Source organism: Lepisma saccharinum, chromosome 3 (assembly GCF_977018435.1).
Source record: "Lepisma saccharinum chromosome 3, izLepSacc3.1, whole genome shotgun sequence".
Lineage (NCBI taxonomy): Eukaryota > Metazoa > Arthropoda > Insecta > Zygentoma > Lepismatidae > Lepisma > Lepisma saccharinum.
The window spans coordinates 8,333,721-8,352,614 of record NC_139231.1 but is presented as its reverse complement, the minus strand read 5'-3'; the positions used below and the strand labels follow the sequence as shown (position 1 = coordinate 8,352,614).

The following is an 18,894-nucleotide window of genomic DNA, read 5'->3' as shown; positions in this document are numbered from 1 at the left end:
GATTGAGTTGGTGTTTTAAGTCCACTTTATGCACAGTAAGGCTAATCGGGACTGGACCTACAGTTTAAAGTGGGATCCGAAACACTATGTGCCTCCACCGGGTATCGTACCCGAGCCCCTTGATTACAAGGCGACGACGCTACCACTGCGCCATCTGGGAGGCCTCTGTAAGAAACAATAATTAAATGCAGAATAAACGAGAGAGAGAGAGAGGGTCGAAAGAAACAAAAAAAGTGAATAACAGGGGAAAACAGTGAACAGAGAGAAAAACAGTGGTGAAAGAGAATGAATAAAGTAGGAAGATAGAAAAATTAAAAGAGCGTAAATCAGAAGACGAGTAAACATAATGATTAAGACAAGAAGAAAGTTGAATGAGAAAAGAAAGAAGATCAAGACAGAGAGAAATAAATTGTAAACGAGTGATAGAGAGAAATAAAGACAAATAAAAGTAGAGAAAGAGAGAGAAAAGTAATAAAAAATAAAACTAGAATAGAAACGGAATAAAAGTAAAGAGAAGAACGAGGGTGTATGGTAGGGAGAGAGACAGAGAAGATCCATTGCGAAGAGAAACATGGAAACATCTGCTCCTCACCATGCGGTTTTGCTTCCCTGAATAATTGAAACTTTAGGCAATTACAGAGGTACAGAAGACGCTGCGCCACGACTTGATAGCAGAAACTAATGGTCGTAATCCGTCTTTCAAGGAACGCTGCAGCGAATCAAGTTCGAGACAGTCTCTGGAGGAAGAGGGAAAGAAAATACTTGTTTAATTTTCCTTCGGGAGATTCTTCCGCATATTTAGATCTCTTCATAGATAATGATGTTAAATCTGCGTCCAACGTAATGAAACACAAGCATGGAACGAAGAAGAAAGAAAGAAACAGAAAAATATATCAAAGCGTAGTTGTCAAGCTCAATGCTTAGGTTCCAAATGAAGGTTGGAAACTCAGCAGTAAATTTCTTCCAATTGTTCCCCTTCACACTATATTTGTTTTCTTCAGTTTTCCTTATTTTGGAAAGGAAGGAACAGGACTCAACAAGCATGGTGCATTAGTTGGAATTACTGCTGATGAATAATTCTTCAGCGTTCTTCAGCTCTTGTGTGAGGATATTATTCTAACATGAAGGTGTAATAACCAGCTAAGAAATAGATTGACATTCGCTTCACCAATTTTAACAATACGTTTAGATTATATTTCTCATTAACATTAAGATGTAACGACCAAGATCATAATGATTAGGCGGTAACTTTTCTGATTTTACTGTATTTTACGAGAAAAGTTGTTACTGGTCTGTAACAAGTATGACATTAAGACGTTCTGTGGTGTTGGTGTATTACGTAATTGTTATTTGGAAATTTTTTTGCGTTCCACGAATCAGCGCTCAAATGAAATGAAGTAACTAACCTGAATATAATTGACTTATGCCTGCAAAATATAAACTGAAATTTATTTTCTGTAAAATAAGCTAAAAGAAAGAAACCTATAAATATAATGTCTTACCTTTTAAAATATGTAACATCCATTGAATATATATATACAGGGTGTTATTTTAATGGCATCCACGGACCACGGAAACGTATAGGGGACGTCAAAAAAAACAACTTTCTCAGTAACATTTTTTCTTGTTGGTGCATCTTTCGGCGCTACAGTCGTTCAAAAAAGTCCCTTTTGCCGCCTGAATGCTGGCAACCACACACAACATTTGATTGCATTTGTGACGTCATATCCCGTCGTCAAGCGATGCGTTCCAGGGTTGCCAGGAACACACATATTTTGTGAAAAATGACATAGCTACATTCAGACACATTATGTACCGTAAAACAAAACGAGAAAACACGTTCTGTAACTTAACAGAAGTAAACAAACGATACGAAAAATCGTAGAAAGAAAATGTAATTCAAGTGGAAGTGGTCATATCGAATTTTGTCTCCGCTTACATGTCAAATATTTGCAAATCTAGTTACCAACTTGGCATCTACAATTTAGTCTATCCACTTCGTCCTTCTGATACTAGTTGTCTGTGACACACTGAACAGATGACAAAATAGACATGAAAGAACTCAAAATTTCAAAGGTAAAGCAACACATGCATAATGCATATTCAGGGCATTATGAGGCAAGTGCCAAAAATGGTTGAAAATACAAGGATATACCTGTAAGTAGTAGTTATACAAGCTCTCCGACGACTGTGTTTATCTATGCACCGAATACACACGTAATAGTTTGCAACTCCGAACAGGGCAGTATATTCGTTACTGATTCATCATTAGATTGCTACTGTGGTTGTACGTGTTTTAGCAATAATGTAACAACGTGAACCTCGGATACTTCTGCTATCAGCACAAAGTACCGCAACGTATCTGGAAACAAACCTGTAGATATCAACCTTGCAACGAGATTTGCAAGTATTTGACATGTTACTGGGCGTAAACAGCCACATGTAAGCTGTAAGTCCAATAAAATTTATTGTTGTTGATATTTGACATGTACGGTGAGTCACATGATTATTCGGACAGATAAGATTTCTGAATATTTACTGACGTAGTCGTGATATAATACGATGATAAATGTTTAATATTTATTTAACAAACAAAACACAATATGACTAACTCTCTAACTAACTAACTCTCTAGCCTTCTTAAACCCGAAGGTTCATGGCTGCAGCAACACAGGCCTTCCATCTTTCCCTATTTTGAGCAAGTTCTATATACTCTTTTCCATCCCTACCGATTTCCCTTAGGTCCATCTCAACGTTGTCCCTCCATCTTCGTCTTGGCCTTCCTACAGGTCTCTTACCATCAGGTTTCCCAACAAGAATCCTGTAAACTCCTCGTTCCTCTCCCATTCGTGCCATATGGCCTGCCCACCTAAGTCTTCTTGATTTAATTATTCTAATAATATCTGGACATGAATACAAATTATGTAGTTCTAAATTATGTAACCTTCTCCACTCACCTGTCTCCTCATCCCTTTTAGGTCCAAATATTTTCCTAAGGATCTTATTTTCAAATACTCTCAATTTATGTTCCTCTTTCAATGTAAGGGACCAAGTTACACACCCATATAATACTACAGGCAAAATTACTGTTTTGTATATTTTAACTTTCAGTTTCTTAGATATTAAACGAGAAGACAAAAGTTTATGAAGAGAGAAGTAACATGCATTTCCTGAATTAAGCCTACTTTTTATTTCCTCTTTAATATAATTTTCATTTGTTAATATTACTCCTAGGTATTTGAATTTGGAAACTGGTTCAAACGAGTTGTTATCAATAATTAGATTTTGATTATTACCTAACACTTGGTTTCGGCCTGTAAGCATATATTTAGTTTTCTCTTTGTTAACTTCCAAACCTATCTCTTTAGCAGTTTTGAAAAATATTTTAGCATTATTCTTAATTGTATTCACATCATCCCCAAGTAAGTCTACATCATCTGCATATGCTAACAACTGAGTCACACCATTTAATTTTAGTCCTTCTTTAGTTTCTTTTACCTTCCTAACAGCATATTCTAAGGCAAAATTAAAGAGCAATGGAGATAATGCATCTCCTTGTTTTAACCCATCATGAATTGTAAATTTGTCAGACATATTAATACCCACACGAATTTTACTTTCTGTTTCACTGGTGCATACTTTTATCATACTAACAAGCTTCTTAGGTATTCCAAACTCAACTAATATATTATATAGTTTATCTCTTTTGACTGAATCATATGCTTTTTTGAAATCAATGAATAGCTGATGGACATTTTGATTATATTCCCACTTTTTTTCAAGTGTCTGTCTGATGTGAAAAATTTGATCTGTAGTTGATCTGTTACGTTTAAATCCACATTGATAATCACCTATAATTTCATTAGCATATGGGGTTAGTCTTGTTAAAAGAATGTTAGATAATATTTTATATGTTGTTGAGAGTAGAGAAATTCCACGGTAATTATTGCAGTTCATTTTATCACCTTTTTTAAACACAGGAACAATTATGGATTCTTTCCACTGCTGAGGGATTTCTTCTTTATTCCATATTAAACAGATTAATTTATGAATTTGATACATTAATGAATTTCCACCATATTTAATTAACTCAGCTGGTATTAAATCAATGCCAGGTGCTTTGCTATTCTTTAGCCTTTTAATAGCATCTTTAACTTCAGTCAAGTTGGGTTCTGGAACTAAAGGTTCTGCTGTGTGTACTTCATTCACTTCTGATTTATCTCCTACATGGACATTTAAAAGGTCATTAAAGTAGTTCTTCCATCTATTTAGAATATCACTTGGGTCAGCTAGAAAATCACCGTCTTTATCTTTTATCAAGTTTACTTTAGGTTGCCACCCCTTTCTAAATTCATTTACACCTTTATATAAATCTCTGATATTTTTATTTTTGCTGTTTGTTTCAATTTCGTTAATTTTGCTTTTCAAGTAATCTCTTTTTTTACTTCTAAACGTGCGGTTAACTTCTCGCTTTATTCTATTATAATTGTTTAGATTTGTATCATCAGAGTTATTTAACCACCTAAGTCTAGCCTGATTTCTTATTTCTATTAGATTATGACATTCATTATCAAACCATGGTTTACTTTTTCTCGGTTTATGGTATCCTATACTTTCTTTAGCTGCTGATTCTATTGCATTACGTATGTGCTCCCAATTCTTATTTACGTCTGTTTCATTTATATTTTCATCATCATTTAAATCCTGCAAAACATCAAATCTATTTGACAGTTTAATTTGGTAATCTTTCTTAATTCTTTCATCAGTAAACTTTCCTGTATCAAATTTTAGAACTTTTAGATTTTGTTGCTTATGATTTATCACTGAGAGTCTTTCTCTTAATTTAGCAATTACTAAATAATGGTCACTAGCACAGTCAGCACCTCTATGTGTACGAACGTCAATTATACTAGTATGCCTTCTCTTATCAATGAGAATATGATCTATCTGATTATGAGTTTTACCATCTGGAGAAGACCAGGTATATTTATGGATATCTTTATGTTTAAAAGTGGTACTTTTCACAATTAAATTCTTTGAGGTTGCAAAAGTAATCAATCTTATACCATTATCATTACTTAATTCATGAAGACTTTCTTTACCAATCGTGGGTTTAAATGTCTCTTCTTTGCCAATTTGTGCATTACAGTCACCTAACAGAATTTTCATATCATACTGAGAAAATTTATCAAAGACCTGTTCTAACTCTGCATAAAAATCATCTTTAGTATTATCATCTTTATCTTCCGTTGGTGCATGTATGTTTATTAAAATAATTTTACACCACCTACCCTGTAAAACTGCATATGATATCCTATCATTAATAAATTCTACTGTTTTAAGAGCCGATATAATTCTATTATTTATGAAAAAGCCTGTTCCAAAATTATGATTTTCAGTACCACCATAGAAAAAAGTATAATTTTTAGTTTTACAATTCCCTTCTCCTGGCCACCTAACTTCCTGGACAGCTACTACATCTAATTTATACTTAACTATCTCATTATCTGTACACTGAAATGCCCCAGGCCGGTAAAGGCTCAGAACATTCCAGGTGCCTAATTTAATATCCTTCTTCCTAACGTAGATCTTATCCTTAGTCCAGAGACCTCCCAAAGTAGTCCCCACCCGGAGATCCGAACGGGGGACTATTTTACCTCCGGAATATTTTACCTTGGGAACATCCATGGCCTTATATTGTTGTTTCTTGACAATATGAGCACACTGTTAATTATCTTCAATTATGTTTAATATAATATATTAGTAAAATATTTTCATTAAACAAAACAAACATTTTGTGTGGGTTAAACAAAATTATTGGGACATATGGAAGGAGAAACAGGAAAACACGCTTGAAAAGCAACGAACAGAAAGGTCAGTATCTGGTAGGCATCCCTTTCATTTTTAACACCTCGGATAAACGATTTGGCATACTTTCTACCAATTTTCTGGTGTACACTGGCGATATGTTGGCCCATTCATGTTGAAGTCTCTCCTTGAGGCCTGCCTTCGAGGTTATAGGTGTTTTCCTCACTTCTTTTTCCAACTTACACCAGAGGTGCTCAATTACGTTCAAGTCTGGAGACTGCGGTGGAGGATGGAGCACTTTTGGACAGTTGTGCAATAACCATTCTTGTACTAAGCGGGAAGTGTACTTCGGGTCATTATCTTGATAAAACATAAAGTTACAAAGAATGCCCATCATTTCAGCACTAGTCTTTAGATTCGACTTCAGAATGTCAAGGTAACGGTACCTGTCCATTGTCTGTTCGATGAAAGCCAATTTACCAACGCCTTGGGCCGACATGCAGCCCCAAACCATTACGTGACCACCCCCGTGCTTCACTGTTGCTTGCAATTTTTTCCCTCGGAGCTCCTCATTTGGTTTACGCCACACTGTTACCCTCCCATCTGACTCACAAATATTGAATTTACTCTCGTCAGTGAAAATTACCCGATTCCACCATGTCTGATCCTTTCCTAAGTGTTCCTTTGCGAACACCAGTCTTTTTGTCCTGTTTGGCTTACTTACAAATGGCTTTCTTCTGGCTACACGGCCATGTTAGTTTGCCCTTCTGAGCACTCTTCGTATAGTTTCAGGATGACTATGCTTTCCACACTCCTCAGCTACCTCAGCACACACCATTGGAGCACTCATCTTTGGCTTATTTTAATTTTCCTCACGATTACTGTCTCTTCTCTGGGGGAAAAAAATCTTGGTCTCCCTGTATGACCGTGAGACTCGATCCTGTCTTCATCTTTAAATCGCTTAATAATATCTGCAACTGTACGGATGTTTTCATAACGGAATAACTCGCATTCGAACAATATTGGTCACATTTAATTCATAGTCGGGATGTCGTAAGCTGAAACCACTGCGACATATACAGTGGCTAAGAGAGACATGAGCCCATTCCGTAAGAGGTTTTCCATTGTTCAGAGGTAGTTTCCATCCAGAGTGACCGTTGTGAGAGCAGAGATCATTCTTACGGTCTGGAAGACTTGTGTAATGGAAGTCGAACAGTAAGGCTGAGGCTGTATGTCGGTGTTGTGGGCTGATACATATTGTATCTAACAATGGTAGTTGGTACCCCTGCCTGCTGCATCTCCTGAGTGGAACGTGTTCGGATGAACTCCTCCACTACCGCGATTTATGTCTGAACCGACCAACGTTCACTGGCAGACTATTTGCGAGTCTTGCAGGTGCATGAGCGCAGGAGACTTCTTCGCATGCGCACTTGCGTTCGGACAGGGATGATATAGAGGGACCAAGCGCAAAAGAACCTGCGCGGAACCGTGTGTCCTATGCATCGTACTCGCGCATGGAAGGGAGGGATGGAAAGACGCGCAAAGGTTGTTTTGATTGTGGTCGTTCTAGAACTGACTTTGGTAGATGCAATATAAGGCATCCTGTGTACAGGCCCATACTGTAATAGGTCAACGGTGTAGTGGTAGAGGGTACACACACATTTATGTAACTGTAACAAAGCAATTAGAAATATCAGTGTCCAAAACATGTAGAACGCAAGGTGATGTGAATATTGTAGGTAATCACTTATTGTCTACTGTCATTTTTATCATTCCTCATTAACTTTATACCTAGCCCCTATCTATTCTTGTAGCGCCAACATCAAGGACAATAGTAGGCAATTGTCCATTACTATTTTCAGTACTTTTTATTCTACATCCTGTGCTGTTTCAATGAATAGAATTCTCTTGATGCCAAGCAGATGTTGTCCTCTGCTTATTGATCTTTTATTGCAATCCATGTTCTTCTCATTGTGGAAAACACACTGGAAGAAAATGGTGGTAGTCAATTCGCCTACTTTTATTTTGCCGTTGCGTGTACAAATAAATACAATGTAAATCTGGAAAACCTTCGTCTTCTTTGGTTATCACTATGCATTTGTGCACATTTATAATCATAGCAAATACAAAATTATGTACTAATTTTACAGATAATAATCATATAATCACACAGTCATGTGTAAATTATAAGTTTATGTGCCAACTATCATTATATTGCGCACATACATTTAGTGTCAAAATTTTATGTAAATAAATCTACGAAGCCGCCTCTATCCCCCCAATACCGTAGGGTCTTCGATTACTACGAAGAAGCACAAAAACAACTCAAAATAAACTTAGAAATAGACACTGAGAAAGCAGTAAGAGAGCACTTACCCATTTCTGGCAAAGTTGGCGATGTAGTGGATGACGAGCCTGGAGAGGCCGGCGTCCTGCCTCGAGTAGTTGTGGGGGAAAAAAGGTTGTCCTCCGACCAGCGGGAGACCGAATTCGTAAGGCACATCTTCGCCTCGAACACTGCCCAGCCTCTGGGGGGAAAGGCAAAGACATGAGTCACAAGCTGTATGGACACAAAGCATCAGAACATGCATACTTCGATTAGTATTCTAATATGTTTGAATTCACTCTCACACAAACACACACCCACACAATCACACACAAGCCCCCCCCCCCCACACATGAATGCTTATGAAATTGTAATAATTTATATTGTAATTTTTCACTTGTCAAATATCTGTTAAACTATTAGCTTAATAGAAAAATGGTTTCTACAGAACTTATGTAAACCCGCGGTAGCTCAGTAGTTAGGGCGAGAGACCCGGGTTCGATCCCAGGCGGAGGAGAACCGCAACTTTTTCAACCTGTTCAAGCGGCTCCGGCGCCCAGCCAGTGTCGTATAAAGTGAGTACCTGGAGTAAACTCTGGGGGGTAAAGGCGGCCAGGGGCGTGGTGCCGATCACATCACCCCCCGCATCGGCCGAGATCAATAAAGTGTGGGGCCCTAATCCCACACCCCCTATACGCCTTCATGGCGTGGTGCAAAGCACAGGGGAGCACTTTACTTTACAAGACTTGTTATTTTTGAACGAGGAATAAGAATAGTAAACAAAAATATTAGGTTTGCCTTGAAAAAAAATGACTGACCTTCAAATGAACTTGAAAACGTCCCTCTTCTAAAACAAGACATTCGCTTCCCCCTTAAAGTCAATTAAATTTTTTTCGAAACACATCTTTCTGAAACGCTTCGTTTTGGAGACATTTCGCATTATCAACTTTGGTTCACCCTGTATATATGCATGGAGCGACTCTGTGGATCACGCAGTCTCTAATAGATAGCTGGGCGTAAACACGGTCGGAGCGTAGTACTGTTCACGTCACCCCCGCAAATAGCCTAGATTGTGAACGTGAGAAGCCTTACCTCCATGCTAGGATGTGCAGGACGTAACTAAGTTCAAAGTTTTTTGAAGTCAGCTTTATGCACACATGGGCCATTCAATGTGATGTCAACCAATGAAGAGGCTCTTTTGAACCTCACAAAGTTTGATTCTTTTGAAATTTGGTATACGTAAAGAGCCAAAGTGCCACCTGGGGTAGGAAAGTATGCATAGTTGTAGATCCATATCTTTTGTAAAATATACCGTATTTAATTTCTGTTAGATTTTTACTTTTGGATTGTAGGAATTTGTGTATCAAAATATGTTATTATGCATTACTTAACCTAACCTATCCTACCCTAGCCTAATCTAAGTTTAACATAACTCTGGATACAACTGGCGTCCCATTTTTAAATTTTGTATTTTTTGAGTAATAGTTCTTGAGAAAACGGCTACCTAAATTTTTCTTACACCACATTCAATTGTTTTTCTTCCCTGACATAGGAATGCAATATCTCTTGTGAATGAGCCCTTCAAGACATTTCCAACGTCTTCTGTTTCACTTCTATTGGTGCCTTGATTGCCGAAATATTTACATTTAAATTTAAGAAAATGTTTTAAAAAATATCAAAATAACAAATTTTGCACCCCTGTGATTTGGGAAATACATAAGACATGGATCTACAAATTTGCGTTTTGGTAGTAAGCAATCGCATGCTCAATAATTAAATTGTTTGAAGTTGCGGTAAAATTTTCTGCTTAAATTTGAATACTTTATCATGCATAATGATAATGGTATCACAATTAAGCCTTGTTTTCATTATAAATTCCAGATGCGTGGATCACAATTGTATTTTGTAAAATCTGAGCCATTAAAATTCCGTTCCTCTCTTAAAAACCGTCATGTTGACTTTTGACGGATGTTGGATTGCAGAACTTACAGGTCTTAGATCTTAATTTCTCGACTCAACTTTTTACAGTATAAGAATTGTAGCAGAAGCCGAAACCTTAAGTCAGTTCTGACTCTGGACCACCAAAACTCCAGCAAATGTCCAGGAAACTGGAGAAAATTGTGCTGACGAGAAACATCTGACCAAGCACTTCATTAGAAACTTCAAGATTTTCATCTCCAGTCCTCAATATTTGCCATTGGCGGAAAAAATCTCTTCTTGCACATTTCCTTGATTAGGAATCACGGAAATTGCGGAATGGAGGAGGAACCAGCTTAGGATTATCGGAGAGGTAATAAAAGTGGAAAGGGAGGGTAGGAGGGAAGAGAAAAATCCCGGACTTTATCCCACCAAGCCATTCTCTCATTTGAAATTCAGGTAACTCTCCGCCCCCGAAATCTCTCCCTCCACCGATAATTCCAATCGATTTCACGGCTTTTGATTACGTCCCGATCGGAGACTAGAAAGGGAAAAAAAGAACCATTTTCTGAGCATGTAAAAAAAAATCCCCATTAATGGAACGGTGGGAAAAAGAACAGAATTTGTGTGAATGAACCCACGGACTGTGGAAAAGGAAGATTGGAAGGAGACTGCATGTGAATAGAATCAAATTTTTGACGATTACTTCTTTCCTCTTTGTTCGTTATCTCAAGACCTCAAACCTCCTTTCAGAGGGCGTTGGAAAATTAAAATGGTGCTCGGTGTAGAGCTTAGCCTGGCTTAAGAGGTGGAATTAAAAAAGAAGAATGATGCTGATTGGAGAAGAAGTTGAACGAAGGTTTTTTTTTTCGAAGCACAAACCTATTATATTGCTTCTTCTTAGTTTGATCAGCACTTACTCAACCAATCCATTAACGTCTATGAAATTATGGATATAGAGAAAAATACTCTATTAGGGAAACAGAGAAAATGCTGGCTTAGAGATACAGAGAAGTTGCTGCTTAGGGATACAGAGAAAATGCTGGCTTAGGGATACAAAGAGGTTGCTGTTTTAGGAATGCAGAGAAAATGCTGTATTAGGGATACAGAGAAGTTGCTGCTTTAGGGATACAGAGAAAATGCAGGCTTAGGAATGCAGAGAAAATTCTGGATTAGGGATACAGAGAAGTTGCTGCTTAAGGATACATAGAAAATGCTGGCTTAGGCATACAGAGAGGTTGCTGACTTAGGAATGTAGAAAAAATACTGTATTAGGAATACAGAGAAGTTGATGCTTTAGTGTACAGAGAAGTTGCTGCTTAGGGATACATAAAAAAATGCTGGATTAGGGATAGATGGAAGTTGCTGGCTTAGGGATACAGAGAAGCTAATGGCTTAGGGGTACAGAGAAATTATTGGCTTAGTGGTACAGAGGAAAATACTGTACTAAGGATACAAAAGTTACTGGCTCCCGGTTAAAGTTTGCACCTTGTAATCAAGTGCTTGTCGGTTGAATTTCCCATGAAGGCACAAAGTGGATTGAAAACTCAATTTAATCCGTAGGCTCAGTCCTCGTTACTTCTGTATAAAGTGAACTTCACACAAAATTTTCCAAACTTTGGGTTCTAGAGATGTTTCCAAAAACACTTATGCCCGGTTCGCTCAACCATCGTTAAAACGTTCTTAACGAGCTGATAGTTAACGCATCACTAAAGTTTCAGCCGCCTGTTAAACTTTTAATGTTCGTTTAAGCGATTTGATAGGCCCGTTCACTAATGACATCTTAGAGGCGTTTTGCTTTGATTCCTTGCTATTCTCATACTTTGATACGAGAAATTCAACGTTTTGATTGGTTGCACCGTGAACAGTAGACTGTGCGTAAGCGCCTTCTTCCGAAACATTTGTTTTGGGCTTTTTTTGTATGAAAGCCCAGGAACAACAATAAATAAAGTAATGTGTAACACATAAATATATGTTTAAGAAATGAATGTTAGTTAGGTTTTTACGTCCGCACACCGAAAATGCTATGTATTAGTATTAACAGTTACATTATAATTTCGTAAGTTAGATTTAAATGAGTGCCTACCGACTGCTAATACAAGATCATAAATATATAAATAAAAACTACTGTTCTAGGTTAGGATAATCTGTTTGAAGTTTGATAAATTTAATTATATAAAACTGGCATTTCAAGAGAGGTCTAAAGGTGGAAATGAACGTGTTTTTGCTATAACAATTTTCCTCAACAAAAGAGAACGTTTCACGAAATGTACACCATGCATAACTTAACTTGCTGTACCATGGCAATTAAATAATATGTAAATATTGCAAGTCACTTCTTTTGGCATTGATGTGAATGTGACACTGCAAACAAGAAATTTACTGTTTCCAAATAATCACTGACAAAAAAACGAAGGCACGTATAATGTTTACCAGTATGCTTACCGTTCATGCATATGTACAAGGGACGTTTCTGTATGGTTGTGTGTTTTGTTTTGTACAAATATTTGCCGGACCCTGTGACCGAGTGGTTAGCTCCTCGCGCTGCAACGCTAGGGATCCCGGGTTAGAATCCTGTTGGGCTTGGATGTTTGTGTTCGTCCGAATAATGAGAAAGAATGTGAATAAAGTGGAAACTGACATGTGTGAAAGTGTACGAATGTGTGAATGACGGGGGATACTGCCGAATAGGGGTATTCCTTTTTTTTAAAAAAAATAATTAAAAAAATGTTAGCACATCGCGCTGCAACGCCAAGGGTCCCGGGTTCGAATCCCGCTCGGGCTTGGTTGTTTGTGAATGTCCATTCATCAATTTCATCACTCATCCCCATCTTCGCAAATTAGCCAAGAGGCACAAAACGCGAGGTAAAATAAACTAAATTAATGAATCTATCAACTGTACAAATATTTTTTAAAGAAAAATATATATATACAACACGATATTATATATTTTATTTATCATAAATGTTAAAAAGAAGGACAAGTACACTGTTAGACACTATCCTTACCACTTGTACGAACGTGCCGTACAAGGAATAATTTCCGAATGGGTGGTAGTGTGTTTTACAAACAAATATGCATACTTTTACAATGTCCATGCACGAAACTACAATACCTGAAACGGCTTAGGATTAAGCTTTTTTTCTTAATGAAAGGTACATGTGTAGTACGGTACTTTACATTATGTTTGGTTATTAATTATGTGATGAAATGGTAGTCATTCAGAAAATGTACCTTGTACATGGAACTGTTGATTAATATGATATTTTACATTTGATTTATCATAATTAGTAAAAAAAACATGTGCACTGTTAGACAGTACCATTACCACTTGTATGTATGTACAAGGAATAATTTCCGAATGGATGTTAGTGTATTTTACAAACAAATATGTATACACTTACCATGTCCATGCACGAAACGACAACACCTGAAACTTCTTAGGACCTGAAGCTTTTTTTCTTAATGAAACATACATGTGTAGTGCGGTTCTTTACATTATGTTTGGTTATTCATTATGTGATGAAATGGTAGTCATGTACATTGTACATGTAACATTTGATTAATATTATATTTTTATATTATATTTGACCCTGTATATGATATATCATAACTGGTGAAAAAAAACAAGTGCACTCTTAGACAATATCATTACCACTTGTACGTATGTACCAGGAATAATTTCTGAATGGATGGTAGTGTGTTTTAATGTCACTGCACAATGTCAAAATGTTACAATGTCCATGCACGAAACTATATACCTGAAACTGCTTAGGACCTCAAGCTTTTTTTCTTAATGAAACAACATATGTAATCTATATTACGTGATGAGATGGTAGTCGTTCGTAAATGTACCTTGTACATGCAACGGTTGATTATTTTTTCAATTTTTAAGTGCTCTTTCAGTTTGTTACGAATACGATTTAATTTCCATTTTCACCGTTATAAGTCAGCCCACTTTTAGTATGCTGCATAATAATTATTTTGATTTTGTGATTATATTAAGTCACTCACGTTATATTAAATAACATGTTTTTTTGTACAGTACTTACGTACAGCTACGAGCTAAATAAGTAAATAGGTTAGGCAGGTTTTCTTCATTCCTGTACTTGGTTAGGTTAGGCAGGTCAGGTTTGGTGCTTTTAGCATGTATTTCCAGATTGCTACAGCTGTCGCTAGCCGCTTGTGGTTGCACACACTGATTCAGAATTTAGAATTATGAACATTTTTGTCGAACATTCTCTTCACTGCAAAATAATGTCATTATGTTAATTGAAGTAGGTGGATAATGATTTGAAAAGTTCAAAAGAACAATTCCCAACTACTTTGAAAGATTGCAGGCTACATTGTGTAATGTCAAAGATTTATTTTACATTAAATGAGAGTACAGGACGTGTATTGCCTATTTCTAGGACAGTTGCTTCATTTTAATTTTATCTCTTACGTTTTCTGACATTTTTCAGTTTAAAAAACAACATAAAATTGGAATGGTAGTTATAAGCAGACATAAGCATGAACACAACAAACCACGACTTTCTCCAGTTTCTATGTGATCCATTGGAAAACGGCGTGAACGACGACACCGAATATTTTGGTGAATAACTTTACCTTATACAAATTGAAATATGTCAAAGGAGGTTACATTATTTTAAAAAGTCATGATATATTTTGTGTTTATGTTTATGGTTACAGTGCATTGAAGGTGAAAGCCCAATATGCATTTTCACAAATCAAGTTCGTATAATTAACTATAAGCATATATATTTTCCTCGACTGGCAAAATTAATAAAATTTGAATAATGTGTGATGATCACGATGCCAGTATGACAAAACTTTAAAAAGTACATTAATACAATATTTCTCATTTAACTTACATGCGATTTCTGATTTGCAGTACGAATTTATAATATGAAATACGAAATGGGAAAATTATTTTTGCTGTAGAATGAAATCGAACTAGTGTACGTTTTGCGATGGTATGCAAATAATGTGTTCAAATCGGTTTGGATAATCTTTCAACACAACAGCTGGCATACGGAATTTCACCATCTTATTTCCGACACAACACAATGCACTGTTAAGCACTTTAATGAAGCAAAAGAGTGCCTTTAGATTTAACGACGACATTAGAGGCTTGTTAGCCTTAACGAAGGTTGGAGAAATGCCTCGATGTGCTAAGCACCGTGATAAGCTACACCCTCTCTGGAGTTGTAAATTGTTATCAGTTATCCCCTAAATATTATATGCAAAGGGTTGATACATAACACTACTATTCAACTTATCCGTAACAGGAAGATCAGTTGTCAACGTCAGAAATAGGCCTGCTTTACAAACTTAATCATATTTTGAAAGTATGGATTGGGCGATGAGTATTAATGGATTCAGGAAATAATGTAAATTCGGATTAAAAATTAAAAGTATTGACTGGTTAGCCAACCTGAATTCTAGATATGGGTAACGATAATGAGTTGAATTCAGATAAAAATATTGAAGTCATATGAAAGTATTGAATCTCATAAAAGTTGCAACGAGTCCCAGCCTCAAGACACTGACGAATATCTCGCATTTAATGATGAGCGGTAATACTGCATTAGGAAGAGTAGAAACCATTATTAGGAATACCAAAAGTTTTGGGTTATAGATACAAATTGCTTGATTAGATAAGCAGAATAATGCTGACTTAAGCTGTTTATACACGAGCAAATGGATCACAAACATGTCGTCGAATTGAACGCTTAAAATTGACAATTGAAAGTCGTTGAACAGCGTCTTTATTGGAAATCTTGAATAGTCTAAAAATGCACATGTACACGATCAAAGGAAAATAGCACAAGTTTACATTTGATCAAAACGCGGCAGTGTGTACGGCATGGAAAGAAATAGACCAGCGATTATAGCTCTTTTCCGTTGTTACGGCGTGCGCTCTAGAAGCTGGAGAGCGGGGAAACGACCTATCCAGCGCAACGAGACAGGCCTGTTAGAGAGAGAGACTGCAGCGTTGCCAGAGTAGCGGGAAGGGTGAGTTGAAATCGAAAGAAGCATGAAATACAGACGTCCCATTGTTCGCGTATGGCCTGAGAATGCATATTATCCCCATCTTGTGGTCAGTAGAATACCGATAAGTGTACGATATCAAGTGTATACGTTGTAGGAATTCTTTCCAACTGTACAGTGGGATCCATGAGTAATACCGTGCAAATTGTCCATGACTATTTTCATTAATTTTTCTCTTGCATCCTATGTGTTTTTAAGCGACGGATTTTTATGTATGCTGGTGCAGAAGTTGTCAACAGTTTGTTTTCAGTTTTCTTTAAATTCTTGAAGTCTTATTGGGTCAAGTAAAGAGTGCGAACATGGTGATGGACAATTTGCAGGGTAATACTCATGGATCCCACTGTACCGAATGGTAGCTATAGCATTGTCCATTACAATCACTGCATCTTTGATGTTCCTCTCGTCAAGCGCATCTAAAAACTGCAAAAACCACTGAAAACTAATTTACATTACTGTAGAAAACCAGTGTGGCTGGAACTTACGTGACAAACAATAATGCGCCCACCTTTACCCACGGGCACTTTTAAACCCCATGTACCCTCTTTATTTTGCCAATTTTTCGTTGGAGCGTAATTCTGATGTATGTACGTTTCATCTAAATGAAATACCTATATAGGGCAAAGGTTCCTTATTTTTTAGAAGATCCATTTTTCGCAAAAACGTTACTCTGGCTGTAACTATATCGGCTCTCTTCATCAGAAATCGTCTACCGTCATTGCTCTTTTTGAACTTGAACCCCATATACTTCATTATCCTCCACAACGACGAAACTCCCCACTGAAAGCTTATTTGTGTATGCAAATCAACGAAAACTTGTTCAGTGTTGGATATTCGCCCTTTACATAATACCCGAGGATAATTCTTCTTGTTATATCTTTATCGCAACCGTCGATTGCCTTTGTGATACTGTTCCTTTTGATTCGTTTGCGCGGTGATTCAAATGACGTGGAACCCGACGCCTCAAGACTGTCTTTGCCTTCCCTAACAATACACTGCACAGTTCGCGTACTCACTCCAAAAGCTTCCAACACTCTCTGTTGTACTTTGTGCACACTTACCAAGGGACCACTGTTTTCTGCTTCCTTTTGATAATATCCATAAACCCTACTGATTATTTTCCTGCCTTGGCTACAAACTACCCTCTCTCCTGTTCGCCATCGTACGATAATTACTGCCAGGGGAGCCGACTTGTCAAAATTATTTGGGGGGAGCTCTGATCACTGAAATAAGTTAATCAATGACTCACTCTCTCCCTTTTTTAAGTTTTGGCCTCAGTGTTCGGAATCTCATAAAAGCCCATGAATTCCTCAAAAATATAAAAATTTTTATTCACAGTTCGAATGCAGAATATTGATTGTCAACGGATGGATATGTCACAAGTTTCGTCAACCATAATAGCAAAATATTCTCGACTTTTAATATCTGCTACCACGGAACGCAAAACAGATCTTCCTAATATATCATTGATCTCGTTCTGAATGTCATGTGAGAGCCATTGTAGCCCGAAAGTCCCATCCACTACCCTAGTTCATGCACATCGTCTTTTGAAACTCTTTTTTTAGTAAAAATTTTAACAATACCCATAATTATATACTTAGTATATAGTAATAAGTCATGTGTTTTGTTTTCTCTGGTCACAGCCCGCCCTAAGTTGATGGTTTAGCGGTCTCAGCGCCCCCAAAGGTGATGGTCTAGTCTAGAACATTCCAAATGTGTATTTAAAGTTACGTTCATGTGGCACAATTCAGAGTAAACTTGACAAGAGAAGCAAAATAATACATTAGAACTCTTAAGCAAAATTATTTGGGGGACTCTGCCTCCCCCCCCTCGTTAACATTGGAGGGGCTCGAGCCCCCCAAGCCCTATGGAGTCGGCGCCTATGCTTACTGCGTTAATAACCACAAATCTCCCTATGGAACAACGAGAGTACAAATAAACGTCACATCACATGCCACATACACGTTTATCGAAGAAACAATGCAGTTAGGTAATACACGACGCGACAACAATTACTCCCACGCACGTTATTCCTACATTCCGCTCATAACAAACAGGAATCAACACTGGGGCAAAACACCATCAGCAACGCGGTGAATTGGCAACACAGCAACGTGCAGAACGAAGTTACCGCTGCAGCTTCCTCCCGCAACTGCGTAACTCTCGGCTCCACCGCTAGGTGGTCTGTTCCCTGGTTGGTCAGCGGCACGTTCCCCGCTCCCCACTTCCCCTGCCAGCTTCTAGAGCGGACGACGTAAGAACTGAAAAGAGCTATAGTAGCAACAGAGATTTATATATTTTTTTTCCAAAACAACATGTAGGGCATTAGAAACTCAAAGAAGTGTAATGTTGATGTATTTGTTCGGTATTAATAGTTTAAATGTAGTCTGAGACACAAAAAAATAATGCAAATACAACAAAATAATTATATAAATATCTCACTTACACAGATAATCAATTTAAGATCAACACAAAATATTCTGTTTTTACGGTTGGTCAAATACTGTTATTTTAATATCACTTTACTCACTGCTGTAGAAACATACGTAATTCTTTATTGTATAATTACGATTGAATAAATACAGACGAGAATGTTCCGCCGCTCGTCCTTTCCGTTCTTGCTAGTCACACCCACGTGTTTACACATTCCACACCACGTAATAAAAATATATAATCGATAATGGATTTCAATAGTATGTGCTCTGATTAGTCGCCAGTCGGCACGAAAGGCTTTCATTAGAACATTTCCTATTTAGAAATTATTGAACTGAAACCACGAATGCGAGAAGCAG

The 18,894-nt window shown here is 37.2% G+C and overlaps 1 protein-coding gene across 1 annotated transcript in view; it reads right to left on the bottom strand.

Moving 5' to 3' along the window:
* The window catches only part of Nlg2 (Neuroligin 2), a 1,033,488-nt gene that overhangs the window by 22,844 nt on the left and 991,750 nt on the right, over nt 1-18,894 (bottom strand). Inside the window, exon 7 of the mRNA XM_083118258.1 lies at nt 8,185-8,336. Coding sequence (XP_082974384.1) covers nt 8,185-8,336 — 152 coding nt within the window. The remainder of the gene's footprint in view (nt 1-8,184; nt 8,337-18,894) is intronic.